At 38.2% G+C, this 25,952-nt stretch overlaps 1 protein-coding gene across 1 annotated transcript; it reads right to left on the bottom strand.

Moving 5' to 3' along the window:
• Positions 1 to 1,265: 1,265 nt before the first annotated feature.
• On the bottom strand, positions 1,266 to 25,952 carry LOC307138043 (somatostatin receptor 3). Its single transcript, XM_079836155.1, has 2 exons — positions 25,776 to 25,952; positions 1,266 to 5,402 (listed from the first exon to the last, which is right to left on the bottom strand). The coding sequence occupies exon 2, from the start codon at positions 5,357 to 5,359 to the stop codon at positions 3,914 to 3,916; it is 1,446 nt and encodes a 481-aa protein (XP_079692281.1). The 5' UTR covers positions 5,360 to 5,402; positions 25,776 to 25,952; the 3' UTR covers positions 1,266 to 3,913.

Here is a 25,952-nt window from a genome sequence, read left to right as displayed (position 1 = left end):
GTCAATGACATTAAACCGAATGTGTTATTATTCTTGTAAGTGGTATACATATACTAACTTTAATAGTATTTTTTCATTGGCTTTTGGATTATTGCAGAAAATAAGCTCTGTGACCAACAAAAGTTTGATTCTTACATGTTTTGTTCGTCACAATAATCTCAACAAACACACACAACTTTTATTAATTTTGAATCCTAAATAAAATTGTAAGCTTAACGTAGGCCTGCTATAATAAACTAAACCACAGTCGCATGACTTAAGTCATACCACAAAGCTTCTGACAAATCTTTTAGTCTTTATTTAAAAAAGTAGTATGGTTATAAACCCAATGAGGCTATGAAAGTGGACTAGTAAGTAGATGAGCTTACCTGTTCGGCATGATGATGATGTTTAATGTCCCCAACAACCTTTAGGTTGCCACTTGTTTTCAATACAAGTAAAAGTTTTAACAGAATCACAAGGGGGTATTACTGATGTATATTTATGTTGTAGAACAAAACGAAAAAACATCTTCAGCTTGTGTTAACCACATACCTTATTTCATGCGTTTAACCAAAAACCCATTAAAATTAGAAGTGATAAAATGCTAAGTCGTTTCTAGGTTTTGCCCAACAAAAATGCCTCTATAGCACCTCTTGTGGCAACGCTGAGAATGCAACATGTACTTGTGTGAAATCGAGCTTTCATTGCAAGATGCATCTGCGTTCATGTACTAACATATTTCAAACATTTAAACAATTTAAAATGAATAACCCTTCAGTGAAGAATGTTTTATATACTTTTAAGAGCTGAAACTAACAGAAGATATAGATTTGGTGTTACAGAAAAAAAATTGCACTCATAAAAATGATAAAGTACACTGACTAAGGACACATGGGCACCTATGTATTTTTATCCTTGAGCAAATGGCTTTGTTTGCACAAGAGGCCCATACAAGTCTGCGCCAAGAAATGAATAATATCACAGCGCTCACAAGCAGCCTTCAGCATTATTTGCCTCTTTGTGCATCCATATCATGTGTGGGTGGGCCCCGGTGGGTGTCAAGCGTCCAGTGAATCACAGAGATTCATTTAGATATGGAGAACGGTCCAATCATAAGGTCACAGGATGGGCGCCTTTCTTCCCACAGCCACAAACGGCAGCTTCTCTGAGCGGGTCGATAGTAAACACAGTGTGCAATAAATGTCACATAGCACAACAATTAAAAAATAACCAGCAGAATAACATTGTCCCACAGCTTTTTACACATTCTTTTTTTAATATTTAAACAATCAGCTCTGAACGAAAGCTGTGAAATCCACAGAGTCATTATGGAAATGGTGATAGTTTTCTCTCTCTCCATAATGCATCTGCAATGGCTTTCTATACGCCTCCAAACCCATCTGAGTGTAAGCCAGTGCGTAGGAGGAGGTGGCGTAGGGCGCTGGGGAGTGTAGTTGATATGTTAGTGCTTGCTATGATCTCAATAGTTAACATTTATTTATAACACTCAGAAAAGGGTATCTGAATGTCAAATAAGCATATTACAGTGCTGGGAAGGGACACTGTGGAATTGTAATGTTTGTTTAGCATATGTGTGGAATTAGAGCATAAATGACATTATAATTGGAGGCACTTAAACCTCTTTAGCTGGTGTTGGATAAACCCAATGGTCCTAAGGTCAGGCTCAAAGACATGGTGTTCTTTTTTTTATTTTTTATAATTATTTGTTCACCCTGCTGTTCTAAACTTGCATGTCGTTATATTTTCGTTAGAACACAAAAGAGACTATTAGAAGAATCGCCACACAGCTCTTTTCCATGCAATTGCAGTTGCAATGTCTTTCAAACTCCAAAACTGATGACAAAATACACTAAAAAGTATCATAAATATAATCTATATGACATGGTCTATATTCCAAGTCTTAGGATAGTCATATGATGACTTTGTGTGAACAGCAATTATCAGTGAACAACTTAAATGTCGGTCAGACCGAAAAGTCTCATTTTGAAAGGCATATGAGTTTGGAATTACTTGGGGGTGAGTAAACAATGACCTGAGAGTGTATGTTTGTCTTTTTGGGTGGGATGGGTAAAAGTGTGGTTGGGCGGGGATTAAACATTGGGTAGTCCAACAGTGATGCATTAACAGTAAAATAATATATCATAAATAGTTGAGTATAATATATCATAAATAGATGATAATCTAGATAATGAACATTCAGTTGTAGGGTCGATGATCATGTCATGTTGAATATTTGTGTAATATTTAAAGCAGCACTAGGTAGGTTTTGCTCTCGGGGTCCCCCTACAGTTGGGAAACAGTATTGTCCTCTACTACTGTCGTAAACACTTGTCATCTTACATCAGTGGATGCATCGCACGTGCATTTGTTGACATGACAACTATGATAGCCCTGAACACTGCCGGAGTTCACATGCAGGTGTTCTGCTTGCGTCGCGTGTGGAATGTCTTCATCCCAGGTACGGTGGCATATGCTTCAGCATGTCATATGAATATAATTTCATGGGTTTTATTTTTTCAAACGCCAAATGATCGCGATGCTCACGTTTACAAGCCAGCGTCATTATAGTAGCCTAGTCTATTGGTTACCGTTTTACAGAATCTATATGATACTTCAGTTCAATGTTTGAGTGGTAGGTAATAACCATATATCGTCAATATTATAATATCAAGCTACCATAGATGAATCTGCAAATTTGAAAAATCGATTTGCATTATAGCTTGAGGTAAGACAAATAAACAAATATCACAGACATGTTAGGTATCCTAAAATATGATTTTGTACGTCTTATGTATTTACTTGCAAGAATGTAGCCCCTCCTCCTTCAGCTCATGCCAACGAGCAAACGCTGGCCCAATGTTGATCCTCGTCCTGCCTTTAATCCGATCACTTTCTTGTTTCCTCTTTTTGCTTTCCTCCGACAAAACCTTTGCTCTCTTATTTTTCTGTGCTGCTTCGGCCATGACTATAACATCCGGCAAACAAACGATAGTTGGGCTCAGGCTCGCACGTCCGAATTTAAGGAAGTGGTGGTGGTGGTGGAAGTGAGGTATATGCCGTAAAGCAGTCAAATTTTGTAGTTCTTTTTGTTCTCGGGTTACTACCCGAAACCCGAAGTTTAAAAGTACAATTTAAAATGATACAGACCCCGTCAGGCTATGGCAGACGTGTCATTCAACCAATTGTAAGTCGATGTATCATCACAAGAGTCTTGAAAATATATTATGAAGGTTGAAAAGTTACCTAGTGCTGCTTTAAAAATTTTTTTGCAATAAACAAGAACACAACTGATAGACAGCACAAAACTCTATAATATAACAATGCGTTTCAATTGAATTTGAAAACCTGTTTGCAACAGAATTCAATTAGTGTAGAATACTTTTACAAGTAAGGCAAAAAGCGCATACAAAATGTATTTACAGAAAACTACAATCTGACGTAGGAATTTGTGTTATATTAATATGCTACAAGTCTCACTAAGTATGTTTACATGCACAGTTATAATCAAGCGAAAGTCCATGTAAATGTACTTAGTGATCTAGTGCCCAGTCGTAGCCATGGATTCCTTGCATTGAGTAAATCTCCTAAATAAATTTATAAAAAGGCACATAGATGCTTCACATGTTATGGTGCTGGTCCCATTTAGGTTCTGATACCATAGAATGCTGCTGAAAACCCTTGTTTTGATTTACCAAGTCCTATAAATAAAGCAGTTTTTTTTTTTTATATTCTGTTTAAAAATTGTACACTTCCATATCATTAAGTCTAATTACTAGTAGGAAATATCATAGTAAACTCAGACATTAAGATGAATTGATAGACTCCAGGAGAGAAAATAACTACAAACTGAACAGATCTCAGGGAGGCATGTACAATAATACTATTTTTCCAGCTGACACGAATCGCAAGTTTACAAGTAGCTGATCTCCAGTGAGGTGTTCTTTTCCACCGGTTCCTCTGGCAGCGTTTTCACATTCCCATTTTTATTCCCGTTCAGCAAGGTTGCAGCAGGTCCAAATCCCGGTCCTTTACCAACAGCATCCCCACCTGTGCCTCTCCTGTCTGGCGAACATGTCTCAGAAACCCCTGTACCCGAGGGTCGCTCTAAGAAAAGCGCTCGGGTACTTTCAGCTTGTCCGCTTCCGTTTCCATTCTGAGTAATCCTGCAAATTTCCGTCATCTCTGTCACTTCCTCCCTGTACTCTTCATCTTCCTCATCCTCTTCGTCTCTCACTGCTTTTCTAAGGCTTTCCCTGGGCATCAGCACTCTTCTACGTTCCTCTTGATGCTGCTGCTGCTGCTCGGTGGGCTCGTGGTTCTCAACCCTTCGAGATGAGCGACATAGGGCCTTCCGGAAACCCCGCTTGAAGTTGTCCGAAAGGAAGCCGTAAACAATAGGGTTAGCGCAGCTGTTAGCATAAGACAATACCACTACGAAAAGATGCAGGCCCTGCGGCTCGTCACGGAGCGATTCCACCAGGTTTATAATGTTGAGGGCGTAAAACGGCATCCAGCAGAAAACGAACACAGCCACCACTATCACCACCATTCGCGTGACCTTTCGCTCTGACTTCCGCCTTTTGGTTGACGTGGCATGAACCTTCTTTCCCGAGCTGCGTATCTTGATCACAATGAGGAGATAGCACATGCAGATGACTAGCAAAGGACAGAAAAAGCCTACTGTGGAGGTGTAAATGATAAATGCTGCTCCCCAGATGTTGGCTGGCTCTGGCCATATGATGTTGCAGATTCCTCCTTCCCGTTGCACATTTGCAAAAATCACCACAGGCAAGACCACCAAAAAGGAGACAGCCCAGATTGTTCCATTTACAGCCTTGGCCACCTTCGGACGCCTCCATTTAGAGGACCGAATAGGATGAACCACGGCCAGGTAGCGATCGATGCTCATTACGGTGAGGCAGAAAATACTGGTAAACTGGTTAATGCCGTCGACGGTCATGACCAACCTGCATGTGAATGAGCCGAAGGGCCAGGAGTGCATGGCATTCTGCACGGCGAGGAATGGAAGGCCCAGCATAAAGAGTTCATCGGCTATAGCTAGATTCAGGATATAGATGTTGGTCACCGACTCCGTCTTGGAGTAGTGCAGGACGATGTGAATGACCAGAGAGTTTCCTCCCAGGCCGACGACGCAGACGATTATGTAAATGAGAGGGATGAGGATTCCTGCCATGCTCGTTCCTGCTCGGTTCCCCGGATCTGTCTCATTGGTGCAGTTTGAAGCATTGAGGATACAGGTGTCATTGAGAACGCTCTCGTTAAAGAGGAAACCAGGAATGGAGCTGTTGCCCCATAAGCCCAGCGCAGCAGAGGCGTCTACTGAGGTCAGCTCCATCTCACCCTCTTGCCGTCACTGCCTTCAGCTGGGGGCCATTGTCCTGCACAGAGAACAACCACAAACTATCATTTTTCTCTCAATGCACTCTCACATTCAATAATGCATAATCTACAGACAAAAGCACCATTGTTAGCAAGATTGTTTCACACTGTTTTTTGCAAATCTGAATCTAGCTTACCAAGTGAAAACATAGACTAGATCAGCGGTTCTCAACATTTCTGACCTCAAGACCTAAGACAATATTCAAAGGACCACATTTATTTGATGCCAGACATGACAACGAAGCCTTTTGAAATTTTATTTAAACATGAAATCTGTTTTGAGATTTAGGGCTCTATCATACACCCGGCACAATGCGGAGCCAGGCACGATGCAAGTGTTTTTTGCTAGTTTCAGCCCAACGCAGTCCTGCACCACGTTGTTTAAATAGCAATTGCATTTGCTGGTGTGAAAATGAGGTTCAGGCACATTGTTGGTGCGTTGCTATTTTGAGGCAACTGAAATCGACTGTGCCGTTGACCAACTGAAACCTGGTCAATAGCGCAGTATTTTTTGTGTTAAAGGGCGCTTTAGTAATATGCGCCTATAGGTGAATGGAACAATGGGCCTCCTTCATGAAACTTTCATAAATATATGAGCAAATACTATTATTATAGTATTAACTTCTCCATTATTGTTGTTCAGTCAGTGTACAAGTGGGATGATTGGTCGGTATAGTTTTTGTCCCGCCCCTCCTCCACTGTGATTGGACGGCCGGGTAAAAAAGTGACAGTGACGAGCGCTGCCTATTACCCATAGACTATTACCCAACGTTGAACAGTAAAAAAAAAATTAACTCTTGAATTATTATTATGGTACATAGTGCATCAAAATGCAATGTCATCAGTTTGCCTAAATTAGAAGGTTCAAATGTTTTACACACCATTTACACGTGGTAGGGAGCAGGTGTACATTTCTTTTGTACCAACTAACATTTTGAAAATACGAACATTTTCGTGAATCCGAAAATTTACGTCAGAGCGGCTTTACGAACGATTTACACACAAATTCATTCTGCTCGTATTTCATGAATGAGGCCCAATGTGCGTACACTCTGCTTATTACACACACGGATGCGCAACAGCACACAAACATTTTTAAATATGAAAAATAAAAGGATTACAATGTAAAAGATTATTATTGTGTACATAAAGATGCCTTCATGTCATAATGGATAGTCATTGCATGTATCAGAATGACCTATTTGCAGTAATGACAAATAAAATTGGCTACATATTTAACCAATCGTGGCAATACTCGTTGAGGGTGTCTATATTCCACCATGTAAATAGTCAATCCGCCATTGTGCAAGCCCAACTGGATTTTAAAGGGAATGAGATTGGTTTACTGCACGTAATGCCCAAAACACACCCATTACTCATTAAGAGAATAGGGACAACCCTTTTAGACCATGCGACAGACGCGCCAACCATTTTTCCCGTCGTTAAACTAGCAAAAGTGGATTCGGACACACCCTAAGTGCACTTGCGCCGTGCGCTTTAGACCATGCGCTTACATCGTTAAAATAGGGTAAAAAAAAATTTTTACAAAGAAAATGTACCCTAAATGATTACAATTATATCATAAAAGAACACTAAATGATTACTATTATGTCTTTTGGACATTATTTTGAAAAATGATACAAATTTGATTAAATCAAAGTGAAATTAAATTATTTATGCATCTCACAAGTTATTTGATAAATGGGAAAATGTGACACAAGGGGGGAAATGCAGGATTGCTGTAATGAGACGTAAAGTAAGCAGGACCAGACAGGGTTAAATTCATTGTAAGCAGGGAATGCGTGTATGGCACCGCAGGAGTGGGCAGGTGTTGAATGAAACTTGGAGTAGTGGGAAAATTGGTCCACACAGACCTCTGTGCTGCAGTGGAATATGAGAGTGTTCAGTGGTGCATTTTCATCAGAGTAAGAAATATGTTCAGTTTACATGTTGAGGACCTTGATTTGAGTGTTTTTTTACATGTTAGTTAAATCAGATATATTACATATAAAAATATAATTTATTATTATTATTTTAATTAATATTATTATATATAATGGTCATGATGATATATCAAGGCCGTAACCATGTCTTGGACATTGGGGTCTTTTTTTCAGGGTGTGGGAGGTATTCTTATTTAAAGAAATTAAATAATTAAAGGATTAAAAGGGATTTAAGGGAATAAAGAATAGCCTAGATGTAATCCATTAAAACTCTTTGCAAACAACATTTTATTTAAAAATATATGCACATTCACTCTTGTTTGAAAAAACCTTTCTTGTCTCATCACATTTAGTTATGAATGACATCATCTTTTAATTGATAGCATATTTTCAATCCAAAATGGTGAAATTACATTAAAATGAGTTGCTTCACTGTATGTTACTGTGGGTTGTTAAACTGTGGGGCAATTGTCCCCCTCCATGCCTATGGTAGTTACGGCTCTGTGATATATAATTATGCATTACCATATAATTCAAGGTTTTAGGCTACACCTTGAAAGTTACTTTCCAGAAGTGCCCTGGTTGAGACTGGACTAAACACTGCATGGTCAAATTACATGAAAAGGGATTGCAGAGGACATTTCATCATAAAAACACTCACACGGCTCACAGGGTTTTGGATGGTGTTATTTTTGTCCCTTAGGCAATCAGGCATGCCAATTATCTCGTGTATGTGTGATGCTCAGTAGAGAAAAGTCTAAGTCAGCAGAACCTTGCTGAACCATTAGAATGGAAGCGTTACAAAACATTAGCACTGCATATACTTGAAATATGGAAAAACAAATAAGCACAGTGACAATTAAATTCTAAATTGAAGCATGATCCAACAGAAGCAATGTTTGCTATGTTGGGAATAGTAAAACATTATTAAAAATAAAGGGTCAGACAGGAAACAATTTCAGTGATGGCAACGGCAACAAGACTGACTCCGCAGGGATGTTTATATTTGGCTAGTCTTGGGTTCAATCTCTCTTCAGACAGTTCAAACTCTGTGCACTCCCATATGTGGCTTATGCACCAAGACTAATAACTGACATTTTATTAGCGATCATGCACACTGGGACTCAGAACTGACTGAGCAGATGATTAGAAGCCCATTCACAGTCTGTCAATGCACGTGGCACGTGCTGCATGTGTATTCTGAAGATATGTACTGACCTTGGTTAGCTTAAAAGGCTAGTTCACTCAAAAGTGAAAATTCTCTCATCATTCACTCAAGAAAGAAATGCATACAGGTTTGGAACAAGATAAGGGTGAGTAAATGACATATTTTTTTATGTTTGGCTAAACCCCTTTATATTTACCTATGTATCCTGTATAGTGTTTAACATTAAGAGATGAGAGTAAGTTGGATCAAGTGATGCATGTTCCACATCTCTTTGTTGAAATAGAAAAACCTGGTTAGATATTCATACATGCCTCTCTCCATTTCTATTTAATTTCTCTCTCTCCTTCCCAATTACAGCTAGAAGCAGAGAATAGAAGATAAATTGACTCTGGACCACTGTAGCACTCATACAGAGAGACACGGGAAAACATGCAGAGAAGAACTTCCATCATCATGCTCTATATAGAGGTTTAATGTAATCTGGGCTGAGATATGACCATGAATTAAGTTTCTAGATGAAAATTGGAGACACTGGATACCATCAAGAACTCATTGTATATTAGACAACCTTTTTAAAATTGTTTTGATTTTGGATGTATAAAAGATGCATTGACAATTTCTGTGTTTCATTCTTTGAAGCTCCCTGCCATTGAACGCAGAAAACGATATTTTGAAACATTTCAGAATAAAGTCTTGACGTTAAATCATTCTAAAAATATCTATAGAGTTACAAAGATTTGTCCCCCAAAACCGATGAAAGTAGTATGCAGTGCCATGTTGAAACGAGGGAAATGAATGTAGAAAAGAATAAAAGTGCAAGTCAAACAAAGAGAATAATAAGTGAAAAGAGATAAAAGCAAGAGAAGAAAGGCTGTGATCTTTTAAGTCCCTGACATTCATACAGCTTCACGCGCATAACCTTCATGATTAAATAGCTATCCAAACCATCAAAAACATTTTTCTGGCTCCAGTTTTGCTTAAAAAACTTCTCAGATGATCAAATGATTGATTTCAATTGACTAAGTGTGCAAGCAGCGCTTTTTGCAGTATTTTTAAAGTTAATTGGTTCTTTTAAAGTTACATGGATGAATCAGACATGCAGACAGGGGAAAAAAAACGTTATACGTCTTTATATGATTTATAATGACATTGCACCACAGGCTGATTTTGTAGCAACGCAAATAAACACTTACTAGTAATAGTAGATTTTGTTTACGATTTGATGTCCACCATTTATTGTCTATTCAACAATCTACATTGTTGAAATGGAGTGTGACAAGCTGAATATATAATATTTTTCTAAACTGAGGAAGAAACTTTTTTGAAAGGTTATGGACAATGGTGAGAGCAATGCATAATTCATCATTCAACTGTGCCCATCTCCCTGTCCTTTTCTCCTCTCCTCTCCTTCCATCTCATTGCTTTGTAGACAGAGGCCCGCTCTGCTCAGTGAGGTCAGTATTGTTTGAACGAGTGCTCACTTTAATCTGTCTTCTCTCACCCACTGCCTCATGGGAGCCATTCATCCATTTAATGGTTCATCTGATATATGGCATTTGCTCCAGGGACAACTGCTAGATGAGAACAATGACATTTGTATACTACCAATTAGTGAAAGAGACAATCTTATCTCGTCAATTTGTTTAGAGAGATGCTTGACTCAATGCACTAGGGCTAGACAATTAATATAATTTTCACAATTAACTAATTACTAAAATTGTCAATTACAGAATTCCATTTACATCTACTATCATTATTCCAAAATGTTTTATGCATGTTCTCTTGCAGCGATAACCAATCACAGACATCTCCGTTGTATGCATGAATGTGATGGCCACTTAATCGAATCAGTAACTGATCCTAATTGGTTTTAAGCGGTCGGATCCATAGATACATGTTTAAAGTGTTACTTTTCATAAATTTAGAGCTGAACATCAACTGATATGAGGAGCACAGAAATGTAACAAACGTCAAAATTAGTTTAATGACCCGAGACATTGATTCGGAGTGAAATAACCTCAGAGACTTTACTGCGGCTGCTGTTTTTAGCTAACGTGAAGAGAGATCATCTAATCACAGATTTCAAGGGTGCAGACGGCTAATTGCAGATTTTAAGGGGGTCTCGCAACGGCATTGTCAGACACGTGGCACGAACAAAGCGAAAAGCATTAGCAGTAATTTGATTCGATACATGTTATATGTGCCGCTAGCTTTCAAAGCAGATGATGTAATACCAATGAAACTGCAAATGTTCCTAAGACTGCAGAAGGTGGTGTGTGTACTGTGACCTCAAACGGTCACATGAAACTTGCAGCTTCACTGATTAATGGGAGGGGATCATCAAAACGGCATTACCACCTGTAATAATAATTTGATTGCAAATTTTACTAATTGAAATTAACATTTGCAATATTAAAGGGATAGTTCATTGACATTGCCTTGGTCTCTCTTTGATGCCAGTCTTGCCAGTATTTGCACTGAAATTCTCTCTCTCTTTGAGGTCAACACCTTTAGCCTAGAAATCTATTCGCACCCTAGCGGCAGCAAATCTAATTTGCAGCCAGGGTCGTCTAGCAACTCTCCGTTGGCTTGCGAGCTGGAAAAACCAAACTCTGGTCAGGCCAATCACATCGTGTATAGAGTCGGTGGGCGGGCTTAACATAATGACAGCAGAGTTGCCGCGGTTCCGCGTGCTTCTTGTAAACAAAGAAGCTGGCGAACAGCGACCTTTCAAATCGGCTTTGGCCGCAACTCTGGAAGACTTGGAGTTAAGCTTTTCTTTGAGAAAAGAACAAAGAACGGCACCTGAAGTCATTCTTAAGAAAGGAAGATGTGTTCGGAGGTTTGCTGACCGGATATGGCAAAAGTTTAATCTCTCAACTAGCTCCACTTCACCTTCTTCGTTGCTCTGGTTGGTTGTAGCGATATCCTATTGCGTGCAGAGGGAATTTGAAAGACAACCGTTTATCCCGCCTCTCGGATTGAGCCCTGCCAATGGCGAGTTCCCAGACCCAACATCTTGATGTGGGTCTGGCTTGTCAGGCTACAACACCTTACCTTTTTTCATAAGTAATGAAGTATTTTTGTAAGTAATATCATATTTTTCATCAATCATTGACTAATTTAAACAAATCTTTCAGATAGATAAGATTAAGATTTCAGACAACTAGATAAGATTTTAAAAGTGCCATTTAAAAATAGAAACATTAAATCACATTTATTACAATGTGCAATAGAAGCCGAAACCAATCTGATGTGAACTTTTCTGTCACCATTTTTCAGTTCAGACAATCAGGATTATGCTCTAAGCAGTACACAAGACTCACACATACAGTCAATGTAACTCTGGAAAAAAGAAAAGAAAACAAAAAGAATGGTGTAGAATTACCTAACCTCTGTATTGGGAAATTATGAGTTTACATTTCATTATTATAATCGGCCCCATTTGTGAGGATTTGATTGGTTTGCCCAAATAAAATGGAGATGAATTCACTTAATTCACTTCACAACAATAGATATGACTAATTTAAGCAGATACGAATTTATCTCAAATAAATTAGAAGAAAAGCAGAACTAATATTAAATTAACAGAAACTACTGATCTGATAAAAGAAACTTTGACGTGCAAACCTGCATCAGTGTAAACAAGATCAGTTTCCTAGTTTTGCATACATGCACAATGTGACAATTAAAATATTTACAAATATTTCTATTTGCATTTTTCCAAAAAAACGACAGCTCTGCTGGATGCTGCCTCATTTATAAAGAACATTTCCAATTCCCAAACAGATGCACATGCATTATACAGACAGTGAGAGACTAACATGGCATCTCATGTTGTAGGATAAAAATGAGCTTGTATTAAGTTTGAAAAAGTTTTTGATGTCGTTGTGTCATGTTATGCATAAACTTTACAACAATATTGTTTTGATCAACACTGAAATATGAAAGATTAAAGTACACATGGTTTTTTATACCTTATTTTTAACATGCATAACACTGATTTATAGTGAAAATTGTTTACTGCACTTTGGTATTCTTATTTATATACCTATAGCAGCTAATGAATCAGAAGTCTCACACATTCACAGAAAATAGCTTCGGTGATGCAAAATAAAGTGGAAACAACTCAATTTATTTCAACAATGTTTAAAAAAATTGTTGGAGACTACATCTTATGCATGCAACACCAATTGAAGAAAGAAGGTAATGTAATATCTAAAATTAAAAACCCTTTGACTTTACTGCTGTCTTCTTGAGATTAATAAGAATTTGATCATTTTTTTTATTTATTATTAATTACATGAAAAGAATGGTAATGGACCCAGTTACGGAGATGTGATCTCCCTAACGGTGAAAAACAAAACTGCTGAGGAAAGTCTGATGAATATTACTAAAGATCACCTATGAATGTTTTATAAACATCTGCTGTGGTGTCACCTTTGCGTCCCAGTGCATTATGTTCGGTTTTAAATGTTCTTTTATGTTTCCATCAGCTAATCAGATCACCGGCCCTTGCTGCATATCAGCAGTAAATCTGCTCTGTGGTGAAGTTAGCCAGATTCAATCACATAATAGTATTTAGTTGTACATATCCGTCTCATAAATGAAACATGTTTGAGTCCTAGAACCGCAATTATAACACACCTATGATGAGGAGGATGATTTCACTTGTGTTAAATGCGCTCTCTCTCCAACTATGTTTCTTTTATGTGTCAGGGGAAATGCATTGGTAATTAGTGTTTTCATTCCATCTTGTTTGCATTTCTTATTAAAAAAAATTGGCACATGTAAAGAGACCATTCTCATGCAATTCAGACTGCTGGTGACATGATCTGTTAAAACACTCAGTGTCTCTGGGTTCTGGCATTGTTATGCATGTAAATCTACGCTGTGTTTGTCACCACCACAGGCATGAATTTATTCATATTAAAGTAGATCACATAACACTTGTTGAAGGTTTGCAGCACATTTACAGCTAAAGTCTGTGTTTGTGCTGATGAGCAGCAGGAGCCTTCCATCTGGGAGCTATCCCATCATCCTTTGCTACTCGAACCAGCCAGGAGGCCTTGAATTGCACATAAATTCATGATCCAGCATGTCCTTAAAAGAATAGTTTACCCAAAAATGAAAATTCTATCATCATTTACTCACCTTCATGCCATTTCAAACGTGTTTTTATAGGACTGTTTTTTTGTGTGATTATCAACTTTTTATTATATAAAAGCAGAGTATGTATGAAGCATGTGTGACCAAACAGACTGAAATGTATTTTCAAGATTTTCAAAAAATTCAAATTTTGCGTTCCACAGCAGCAAGTCAGTCATTCAGGTTTGAAATTATATGAGGGTGAGTAAATTATGACAGAATTATAATTTTTGAGTGAATTATTCCTTTAAGTGAAAACACCATGCAGTGTTACCATACTTTTTGGACTGCATTTCTGTGACTTTTCCTGTTATTCGAATTGCCTAGGTATGGATTTTAAAACTATTTTATAAAGACTCACACAGAGCAATTTCTAGCGAATAAAATATTGTAGAGCAGAGCATAAATATGATAAAAGGATATTAACCAAATATAAGATATTGATCAAATTGTATATGTTGAGCACAGTCCTTGCTCAAAGAGATGGCAATTCTCTCAATTTTTTAAAATGAGAGAGAACCTTGTTTTTTGTAGATGGTACTTGGATTGGATATTGGATTTTGATTCAGCATTGGAAGGTTTTTGAAAGGAACCATTGATATAATTTATTACTGTTACTATATATACAGGTGCTGGTCATATAATTAGAATATCATCAAAAAGTTGATTTATTTCACTAATTCCATTCAAAAAGTGAAACTTGTATATTATATTCATTCATTACACATATATTGACTGATATATTTTAAATGTTTATTTCTTTTAATTTTGATTATTATAACAGACAACTAAGGAAAATCCCACATTCAGTATCTCATAAAATTAGAATATTACTTAAGACCAATACAAAGTAGTGTTAATTTTGTCACCTATTTTTAACTAAAAGTTTCGACTAAAAGTCTTGTCATTTTAGTCTAGTTTTAGTCAAAAGACAACTCAAGGTATCTTAGTCAAGTTTTAGTCGACCAAAAGTCTAGTCATTTTAGTCTAGCTTTAGTCAAAGGAAAACTCAATATATTTTGTGGCAAAATAAGTTACATAAAATATATATAACCTGCATAATGTGCAACAACACCATAGCTAACTGGTTGATTTACAGCATAGATGCCTAAAATCAGCATTAGCTCATGAGACGATGGGCACAAATATTGATTTCGATCTTGATTCAGTATGAATTCATATGTATATAGCCTACTGTACATATAAGGAACAATACGTTATATTATATTTGCTTGCATTCTTTACTATTCACTATTATTAACATTTCAAAATTTCACAAATAAGTAAGCAGTTATGATCTGCAATACTTTTTTGAGCAACTAGACTACATGTGTATTATTAAAGAGCCATACAGGCACCCAGTGGGTAATGGCATTACAAGTGAATTTTTGTATTTTTCCAGCCACAAAATGGCTCTAATTTACCTCTTTGCAGTGGAATTCTCTATTTTAACCTTAATTAACACACTAATTGTAATATAAATAATAAAAATAAAAAAAAAATTTAAGTGGTCATTAATGGACCATAAGTATTGCACAAATAGTATTTAGTACCAAAAGATCTCCTCAAACTATTCAATAAATATTATTGAATTAAAATATAGGCTATTTATTTTTAAAATAGTTAAGGTGTATGGTCACATTTGACCACCAATGAGTATAAGTGTGACTTAATTAGTAAGGAATACCTGAGGGTTAAATACAAGAAAAACATTAATATTAATGTTAACAATGTTGCATCTCTACCACTCTCCCTAATAAAATGATACTGTAAATGTGGCTGACGCACACTATGCTGTACGGTTTACCAAAAATTGCTGCAAACACCTGTATAGTGAAGCTGTTGTGTAACTTGCGCGGCTTAAGCCATTCACATACACTGACACAGCGCTAGAAGTGTTGAGCGCTCCGGGAACCACGTGACCACGCGTGCCCCCCGAGATGACAGGAGGAGTATGAGAGACCTGTAACCTACTCGAGCAACAGCGGGAACTCTTTCGGAATATTTTGAACAGCTGAATATTCATCTCATGATGAAAAAGTAGAGACAATTGTAGACGAAAATGAAGAGAGATTTTATCTTAGTTTTTATTTTATGCAAAACATTTTAGTCTCTTCCTTTTTCGTCAACAATAATGCATGTTAATTTAGTCTTAGTCAGTGTTTTTGGACATTGGTGCGGTCTCGTCATCGTCTCGTCTTCGTCATGGAAAAAAAGGTCGTTAACAAACATATTTAGTCTCGTCTCGTCTGACGAAATTAACACTAATAAGAAAGGATTTTTAGAAATCTTGGCCAACTGAAAAGTATGAACATGTAAAGTATGAGCATGTACAGCACTCAATACTTAATTGGGGCTCCTTTTGCCTGAATTACTGCAGCAATGCGGCGTGGCATAGAGTCGATCAGTCTGTGGCACTGCTCAGGTGTTATGAGAGCCAAAAGGTGCCAAGTCCTGTTGGAAAATTAAATCTGCATCTCCATAAAGTTGGTCAGCAGCAAGAAGCATAAAGTGCTCTAAAACTTCCTGGTATACGGCTGCGTTGACGTTGGACCTCAGAAAACACAGTGGACCAACACAAGCAGATGACATGGCACCCCAAACCATCACTGACTGTGGAAACTTCACACTGGACCTCAAGCAACGTGGATTGTGTGCCTCTCCTCTCTTCCTCCAGACTCTGGGACCCTGATTTCCAAAGGAAATGCAAAATTTACTTTCATCAGAGAACATAACTTTGGACCACTTTTTTTCCTTTTTGTCTTTAGCACAGGTGAGACGCTTCTGACGCTGTCTGTTGTTCAAGAGTGGCTTGACACAAGGAATGCGACAGCTGAAACCCATGTCTTGCATACGTCTGTGCGTAGTGGTTCTTGAAGCACTGACTCCAGCTGCAGTCCAGTCTTTGTGAATCTCCCACATTTTTGAATGGGTTTTGTTTCACAATCCTCTCCAGGGTGCAGTTATCCTTATTGCTTGTACACTTTTTTCTACCACATCTTTTCCTTCCCTTCGCCTTTCTATTAATGTGCTTGGACACAGAGCTCTGTGAACAGCCAGCCTTTTTTGCAATGACCTTTTGTGTCTTGCCCTCCTTGTGCAAGGTGTCAATTGTCGTCTTTTGGTCAACTGTCAAGTCAGCAGTCTTCCCCATGATTGTGTTGCCTACAGAACTAGACTGAGACACCATTAAAGGCCTTTGCAGGTGTTTCGAGTTAATTAGCTGATTAGAGTGTGGCACCAGGTGTCTTCAATATTGAACCTTTTCACAATATTCTAATTTTCTGAGATACTGAATTTGGGATTTTCCTTAGTTGTCTATTATAATCATCAATATTAAAATTAAAAAAACGTTTGAAATATATCTATGTCTGTGTGTAATGAATGAATATAATATACAAGTTTCACTTTTTGAATGGAATTAGTGAAATAAATCAACTTTTTGATGATATTCTAATTATTTGACCAGCACCTGTATATGCTGTTACTACAATCATGACAACTCTCTGAATAGTTCTGGCATGTTATAGAATATTGCGATGTTAATGTATTCAGTTTGGTGGACTAGACATACTACGCTGCTGCTGCTGCACATCAAGTATGGACACTCTGCTAATATATACACAAACATGTTTCTGTAAGATATGCTGCTGCTGCATAACATACATAAATCCCGTAGCAGATCTAGGCAGGTGGAGCTGGGGAAGGGAGTGTTTCTAAGGAATTACAGCCACTTTTCAAACTGTTTTCTTTGCTTAAACGGTATGGATATGGTTTCATTTTCCACTGTGGGGCTGATGACGAATCTCTATAGAATGTAATACGAATGTGTCAGTTGTTGTCTTGGTAAAGCAAGAGTTTACAGATGATATGAGATGTAAATATTGGCGGCGTTATAGAGGGTGATCATTTGTTTTCTGTTTCTTTTAATTTTATTACTAATTAATTTTTTACGACGTGTAAAATAGCAACCCGTTCTCACTCCCAAGGTGTCAAAGTCCAAAGCATGGTCAAGTGCTTTCCGCGTCACAATAAAGACGCTAAAGGTACCCCTAGGCGTCACTATATCGACGTGCTGAGTGGTCCATTCATTTCAATGAGAAACCTTTGGCATCATACACAGACGCGTTGGGCATGGGAACATTATCGTCATGATGATCATATATTGGGTTATGATTTTGCCATTGTGACATGTTATGCTGCGTTCACACCAATCGCGAATTGAGCGTCTGGCGCGAGTGATTTCAATGTTAAGTCAATGGAAAGGCGCGTTGACGCGCGTCTGGTGGTCCCGCGGCGCGGAAGGCGCGTTACGCGCGGCGCGAAGGACGCGAATCCGCCTCATTCGCGCGTCCAATTCGCGCGAATTGAGCGTCTTGCGCGATACGCGCATTACACGCGAATGGTGCTTTTGTGCATTCACGTGTTTGAAGCGAATTCGCGTCTGACGCCCGAGTTGAAAAATTTGAACTTTGCCGTCAATTCGCGCCGCGTTAACCAATCAGGAGCCTGCTTGATGCTGTCAAGTGGTAAAGTGACGTGTATGAGAAACCCTGCATAAATTAAAAATAGTAGTATTGTGTCACAAAATGTAGTTTTAAGACTCTTTCAGGTGGGAATGTAATTGTTTAAAGCTCAAGTCTGTGGTTTATTTATAAAGAGAGCGCCTATTTAAAAAAAAATTATCTTGTGTTTTTGGAGTTGTGAGATCCAGGCGATCACCGCGGGCAATCACTGCTCATAACCCCGGCGAAGGCAGCCTTTCCTCGGCCAGTCCTTCTGGCGTCTGCCGCTGGCTCTGATGTCCTGTAGTGGTTCGTTTTGTGTAGATCTAACGGCCGATCTTTGCTCTCATGAATCTATAATTTGTTGTCTGCCAAATCGTTTTGACTGAGGGCAAAGAGAAGTTTCATAACTTTATATTTTAAGGATATTTAAATATACATGTAGGGAAGATAATGTAGGAGTTGCCTGGACCACATTTGTGTGGCTATTAATGCTTAATATATATGTTTAATGAAAATGAAAAGAGGCAGAGTGGTGTTTTATGACATATTTCTCCTGGAGTGCCTTGAACGCGCGTCAATTTCGCTTCAAACGCTCGATTTCTACGCGCGTCCAATTCGCCGCGGACGCGCGAATGCATTCAAAATGTTCGCGCGTGAAACTAGACGCGGTAGACGCGATTTTGACGCTCAATTCGCGTTTGGTGTGAACGCAGCATAAGACTGTGATTCTCAATTTAATCAGCCAGCATAATTTTATTTACGCTATCTAGACACGTTTTAACATGTAACCCATGTTGTGTGACATATAAAACACAGATATAACAGGCAGATACGACTGCATGCACAATTTATTCAAAAAGTACAAATATTCCGAGGCCAAGTGATTGATTTGTGTGAAGGAAATCCCCAAAAGCGATCAGCGTCTTTGAATTCAACATGAGTTAATACTTTTATACTGATTTTGGTCAGTTTTTGCAATAAATAGATGTGACTGTACTTGTATTTGCCTGTTATGTGTTTTTTATTGTTTAGGAGTGGGTAGGTTTAGGGTAGGAGTTGGGTTAGCTGCTCCAAAATATAAAAGTAACCTTTAAATATGAATAAAATATGAATAAAATCATGTCTGCTTTTACAAATGCAAAGAATAACATGCGTCTTGATCTGACGCATTGGGTAAACAACTGAAATTAATGGAGCACCCAGTGTGTTAATATAGTGACGCCTAGGGGTGACTTTAGCGTCTTCGATGTGACACGGAAGGCACTTGACCATGCTTCGGATTTTGACGCCTTGGGAGTGTGAATGGGTTGAAAATAGTGCATTTAGCCAGCTACAGAGAAATTGGTAGCCAAGAAACAGTCAAGTGACTAATCCTGATTTGCTCTGTCATTACACGCATTCTACCAGCAACCGGGACGAGAACAGTATGTTATCGTGCTATACTGTACCAGGCTAAAGTGGAAATACAACTGGAACCGTTCCTTCCTATTCTTAGAACTGTTCAGCCTCAGTGGAAAACAGGCTTCTGATAGAGCGCTGCAGGACTACCTTACGGCAAACAATGAAAATCTTATTGGTTGCAAGATGAGCAGAGGCCAATCAGCTTGTGCCATGCAGTAATGATGTGATTCCTTGCAGATTTAATTTAAAGAACCTATCAGTGTGCACCCTCTAGAGTTTCATGTGACTGAACCATATTTATTTTTAATTTCTACCCCAAAGCTGTGGTAACTGATTGCTACAAGTCCTGAGAGAGATTATATCACAGCCCTGCAGGCTGGTTCAGTTAGATCTTATGGGCCACGCATTCACTGCTCATGCCTGTCAGACTGTTTCTAAACTGATCTCTCAAATATTTGAAACCTCCCCTCAGAGCTCACCAACAAACAACACCCTTATCTCCCATGAAATGCTGCAGACTTAAAACATTAAAGACTACAAAAGTCACACAGACCTCAAACAAAAATGACTCCGTATCAACAGATCAAATCCACCTGCTTACTTTGCCACCCTAAGCTGATCTGATTAGTTGCTTTGTTGATAGCATCAGATATCTTGAACCTGTCTGAAACAATCTCGCCATACATTCAAGCTTTCCTTTGAAGACATAGAAAGACATTCAATCGTTTTTTAAAAGCTTTTTTAACATCGAGAGCTGACGTCCGACTCTTTGCATTATTTGTCCCTCTCTGAGAATAAGCAAATCCTGTCACTGGCCTATAGTAAGTAGTTTAGATTGCTTTGATGGTAGGAAAATACCTCATTATGGGTCAGGGAGTATCATTTATGGTGTTAATGTCTCATCCGAAGGAGGTCCTGACTCTCTGTGGTCATTAAAAATCCCAGGATGTCCTTCGATAAAGAATAGGGGTGTAACCCCGGCATCCTGGCCAAATTTGCCCATTGGCCTCTGTCCGTCATGGCCTCCTAATCATCCCCATATATGACTGGCTTCATCACTCTGTCTCCTCTCCACCAATCAGCTGGTGTGTGGTGGGCGTTTTGGTGCAATATGGCTGCCGTCGCATCATCCAGGTGGATGCTGCACATTGGTGGTGGTTGAGGAGATTCCCCCCTTCTATATGTAAAGTGCTTTGAGTACCTAGAAAAGTGCTATATAAATGTAACAAATTATTATTATTATTACTGTTTTTACATTTACATTTATTCATTTAGCAGACGCTTTTATCCAAAGCGACTTACAAATGAGGAGAGCAACAGAAGCAATCAGACTAACAAGGGGCAACAGTATGCAAGTACTGTAACAAGTCTCATTTAGTTTAGCACAGTACACATAGCAAGTTTTTTATTTGATAATTTTTTTAAGAAAACGAATAGAATAGGCAAATGCTAGCCCTAATTGGTCAGGTGCTGCTGGAAAATATGTGTTTTTAGATGTTTTTTGAAAATGGCTACAGACTCAGCTACTCAAATTGAAATTGGCAGGTCGTTCCACAAGGTGGGAACGGTCCAGGAAAAGGTCTGTGAGAGCAATTTGTGCCTCTTTGGGATGGCACCACGAGTTTCACTCGCAGAACGAAAGCTTCTGGAGGGCGCATAAGTCTGAACCATAGACTGTAAAAAAATATGGGCGTAGTGTCCGTGACGTCACCCATAGGATTCTGAAGAGCAGTTTTGAAGCGTAAAGTAGGGATGAGCGTCATCGCGCGTCACTCCCGGATAATAGAAAATGGGCAAAGAGGCGGGACGTGGGTGGAGCTGAGGTGACGCGATGAGTAACAGACAGCAGATAAATGGCTATCCACCTGTCACTCAAAGGGGCCAAACCCTTAATTATACATAACTTTAAGGCTTTATATAATGTAAACAAATGAGTTATAAAAAATTCACCCCCCTCACAGTTGTCATGAAGGGAAAAATTAGCCATATGATCAAAACCACAATTTGTACAAGGCTGTAAACATGTTTTTTTCTGCTGTAAAGTTGGGCACTTTAACATGGGGCTCAATGAGATTCTGCTCCCTTCTGGAGCCTGTGGCCAGTCAATGAATTGCAGTTTAAGTAACTTCCGTATTGGCTTCAAGAGAAACTGCGGGAGGTTGCCGCTTGGTCTGAACAAGTGAGTTTAGGTATATTGGAGCAGAGCCAGTGGTTGTCTTGTAGGCAAACACCAGTGCCTTGAATTTGATGCGAGCGGCTATTGGCAGCCAGTGCAAACTGATGAAGAGAGGCGTGACGTGCACTTTCTTAGGCTCGTTGAAGACCACCCTCGCTGCTGCATTCTGGATCAGTTGCAAAGGTTTGATAGTGCATGCCGGAAGGCCAGCTAAGAGAGCATTACAATAGTCCAGTCTGGAGAGAACAAGAGCTTGGGCGAGGAGTTGTGTGGCCTGCTCTGATAGGAAGGGTCTAATCTTCCTAATGTTTTATAATGCAAATCTGCAGGACCGGGCCATTGTAGTATATGATCAGTGAAGTTTAACTGATCATCAATCACAACTCCAAGGTTCCTGGCTATCCTGGAAGGAGTTATGTTTTTTTGTGGTTATTTCAACAAATGCCTCTCTCCGTAGTTTTTCGGTTCTTTTTTCCAAGTATCCTTGATTAATAACTAAATTAACATGTTACATTGAAAGCCCTACTTTTCACACGTTGGAAGCACATTTAAAAAAAAAAAAATCTCTGCCAGCAAAAAAAAAATTGTGTGCTATTAGTGTGCTATTAGTCTGCTATACTTACTTTCTATATGATAGATGGTAAAGTGTGTGCTGCATGTGGGTGGAACAGTTGGAGCAATGTTGGGATGGAGAGAGGCATTTGATGAGACAATGCAGTCCCACTGTTCCTCACACAGTAACACTCACTGCGAAAAGTCGAAAGGCTACTGACAGAGGCGCTGACATGTTCTGGGTAAAAATAAAACATAAAACACTAACACACTCGATGCACCCAGACATGTTTGTGAGAGTCAGCAGATCAGATTACATCAGAACATGCAACATACAACAGTGCAAGAATGTGCAAATCTTCTGGTATTGATAAGAAACATGTCAAGAACTTATGCTCCACACAGACTTGTCGAATGAACAGGCATATTTGGAGACCATTGGATTTGAAGAGACAGGCTGTCATGACTGTCAGCTAAAGGGGAACAGGACTAGGAGCTGTTAATTAGGCAGTGGAGGAGGGCACATATTTATTGCTCCTACCCTCCCACTCTCATCCTGTCTCTCTCTCTCTCTCTCTTATTCTTTTTTTCAATCAGTCTCTCTCTGTTTTATTCATGTAGAAGACAGACTACAGATATATACCCGCTTGGAGGCCAGGCAAAACCACAAAATGTAATCTTTAATAGGACAGAAGACTATAAAAAAGACGTCCATTTAAGCAGCAATAAACATTTGCAATGCTAATATTTGGAATTATTAGTCTGTGAAAGATACTGGTCAAGATGTTCTCAAATGCTCCATGCAAGCAGAGCCAGTTCACCAGTTACACTATAGGCTGTCAAAACTGACACATCTTGTTTGAGAATCGTACTGGCTGGTTCTCTTGGTTCACTGGCTAGTATCCCTGTCTTTCTTAGCAGGTTTCGTCTGTGAACAGCACTGACTGTTGCCATAGCCATGAGTTCAGTTTTCTCCTAGAGCAAAAGGTGCGATCTTCTTTGCTTGCACTCGGTAGGATTTTTGAGTTAGGGCTTCTGTTACTGCATTAGTATTAGTAGTGCAGCTCAATGCCAGACTCAACCTCATATGTAATCTCATATTCATGATTTGGGGGACCAAATGTAAGAATTTAAGGATATGGTTCCACAGATAGGGCTGTCGCATTACCTTTGAAGCATTAGAGGTACAAATACAATGTTTTTTACAGTATGGAGTGAAAAGAGAAAATTAAATGAAATTTTTCTTAAAGGACCACATCACTTAAAAAAAAAAGGCTAATTTTCCAACTCCCCTAGAGTTAAACAGTTGAGTTTTACCGTTTTCGAATCCATTCAGCGTCTCCAGATCTGCCGGTAGCACTTTTAGCATAGCTTAGCATAGATCACTGAATCTGATTAGACCGTTAGCATCTCGCTCAAAAATGTCAAAAATGTTAAATGTCTATTTAAAACTTGACTCTTCTGTAATTACACTTCCGTCAACATAACCAACGTGACAACCTGCTTGCACAGGGAGTGTGCTGGGGAACCACACCCCTAAATGCTCCGGCGCTGCGTAATATCATTGCGCCTGCTGCACCGATGGTACGGCAGCAAAGTTCCTTGATTATTACAGAAATTAGAGTATTCCTAGCCATATCGGCCTAGAAAATCGCAACTTTAATTTTCTGTCGGTCTTAGTACATGATGTAACTACAGAAGAGTCAAGTTTTAAATAGGAAAAATATCTAAACTCTTTTGTCAATTTTTGAGTGAGATGCTAACGGTCTAATCAGATTCAATGATCTATCCTAAGCTATGCTAAAAGTGCTACGCCAGACCCGGAGATCGGCAGAATGGATTCGAAAACGGTAAAACTCAAATGTTTAAATAGGGGAGTTGGAAAATGAGCCTATTTTCAAAAATAGTGGCGTTCCTTTAAGTTTGATACAAATTGTAGTGTTGATTGCACACATCAAGCTCAACCATTCAAGCATGTTCTGTAGGGGGGAAAAGATTAAACTTTTTTTTTTGTATCAAGTAGCAAATACAATTTCTGTATTTTTAAATATCAATTACTACAAACCAAACATTGTTAAACCAGCTACTGAGTGAAAGCATGCTTTTGAAAGAAGTCTCTTATGCTCATCAAGTTGCATTTATTTGATCAAAAATACAAGTATTGTGAAAAATTATTAAAGTATATCCTCTTTTAATACTTTAAAATATAATTTATTTATGTTATGCAAAGCAGTGTCACTTCAGAAATCATTCTAATATGTTGATTTATTATCAAGGTTGGAAACAGTTGTGCTGCTTAATATTTTTTTTATAACCTGTGAAACTTTTTTCAGGATTCTTTGATTAAGAAAAAGTTTTAAAAAGATAATCAAGTTTGGGGTCAGTCATTTTTGTTCTTTCTATTTTTTTGAAAGAAATTAATACTTTTATTCAGTAAGGATCTTAAATTGCTAAAAAGTGATAGCAAAGATTTATATTATTAGAGAAGATTTCTATTTTACATAAAAAAAGATTTATATTTTTAATAAATGCTGTTCTTTTTAGATTTGTATTTATCAATGAATCCTGAAAAAAGTATCGCAGGTTCCCAAAAAATATTAAGCAGCACAACTGTTTCCAACATTAATAATAACTGAGTATCAAATCAGCATAATATTAGAATGATTTCTGAAGGATCATGTGACACTGAAGACTGGAGTAATGCTGATGAAAATTCAGCTTTGCATCACGGCAATAAATTGCATTTTAAGTATATTAAAAAAAGAAAACCAATATTTAAAATTGTAATAATATTTCCGAACATTAGCGTTTTTTATGTATTTTTGATCAAATAAATGCAGGATAGCTGGGCATAAGAGACTTCTTTCAAAAACATAAAAAAAAAAATAATGCTTCCAAACTTTTGACTGGTTCAGTTCTCAGATGTTTGCACAAATAAACTTGGGTATGCAATTTAGAAGTGTATATATATATATAGTTATTATTATTATTTAAACATCTGGATAAGTAAAACTGGATTAAGAATTGCCATGCTGTTCACACCATGAAGGAACAATGATCATATCACTGAAATCCCTTGCATTGAAACCCCAGAACATTAAGCATAATTACAAAATATTTACATAGCCTATAATCATCCTTGCCTACAAGACATATTTTACTATATGAATCGAAGACTTTACTAAGACGTTACCAAGTAACATTAACGCTCTAATGGCACTAATTAGTGTAAACAGCACCTGCGCTTCACCTGTCTTGCTATCCCTTTAACACTGACAGAGAAAACAACAGTGTTTACTGCAGTCACGAATAAGCCCTGAAGTATAGAATCTGTCATCACACAGCACTTATCTATATTAGTCAATTTCCTATTATTTATTGTTTTGAATAGCTTTAAATAGAATGAAAATCCATAACTCTTTATACACTGAACAAAGATTATATCCCAAAAAAATGCGCTTTGCAAAGTTTCCTACCTTAAACCAATATGTGTCGGCCAACTTGGTCCTTACAATTGGTAATATGACAAGCTAGAGACTCTTCGTGGAGATATTTTTTACTTAATTCAGAGGTTAAACCGTTTTTCCTGGACACGCTGTGGTTGCGCGCTCCGGAGATGCTGCAGGAAAAGCGCGTGGTGGCTTGACTCGGCG

The sequence above is a fragment of the Gobio gobio genome (assembly GCF_949357685.1).
Source record: "Gobio gobio genome assembly, chromosome: 1".
Lineage (NCBI taxonomy): Eukaryota > Metazoa > Chordata > Actinopteri > Cypriniformes > Gobionidae > Gobio > Gobio gobio.
Note: the sequence above shows the minus strand (reverse complement) of the source record. Positions and strands in the feature narration are given on the sequence as shown.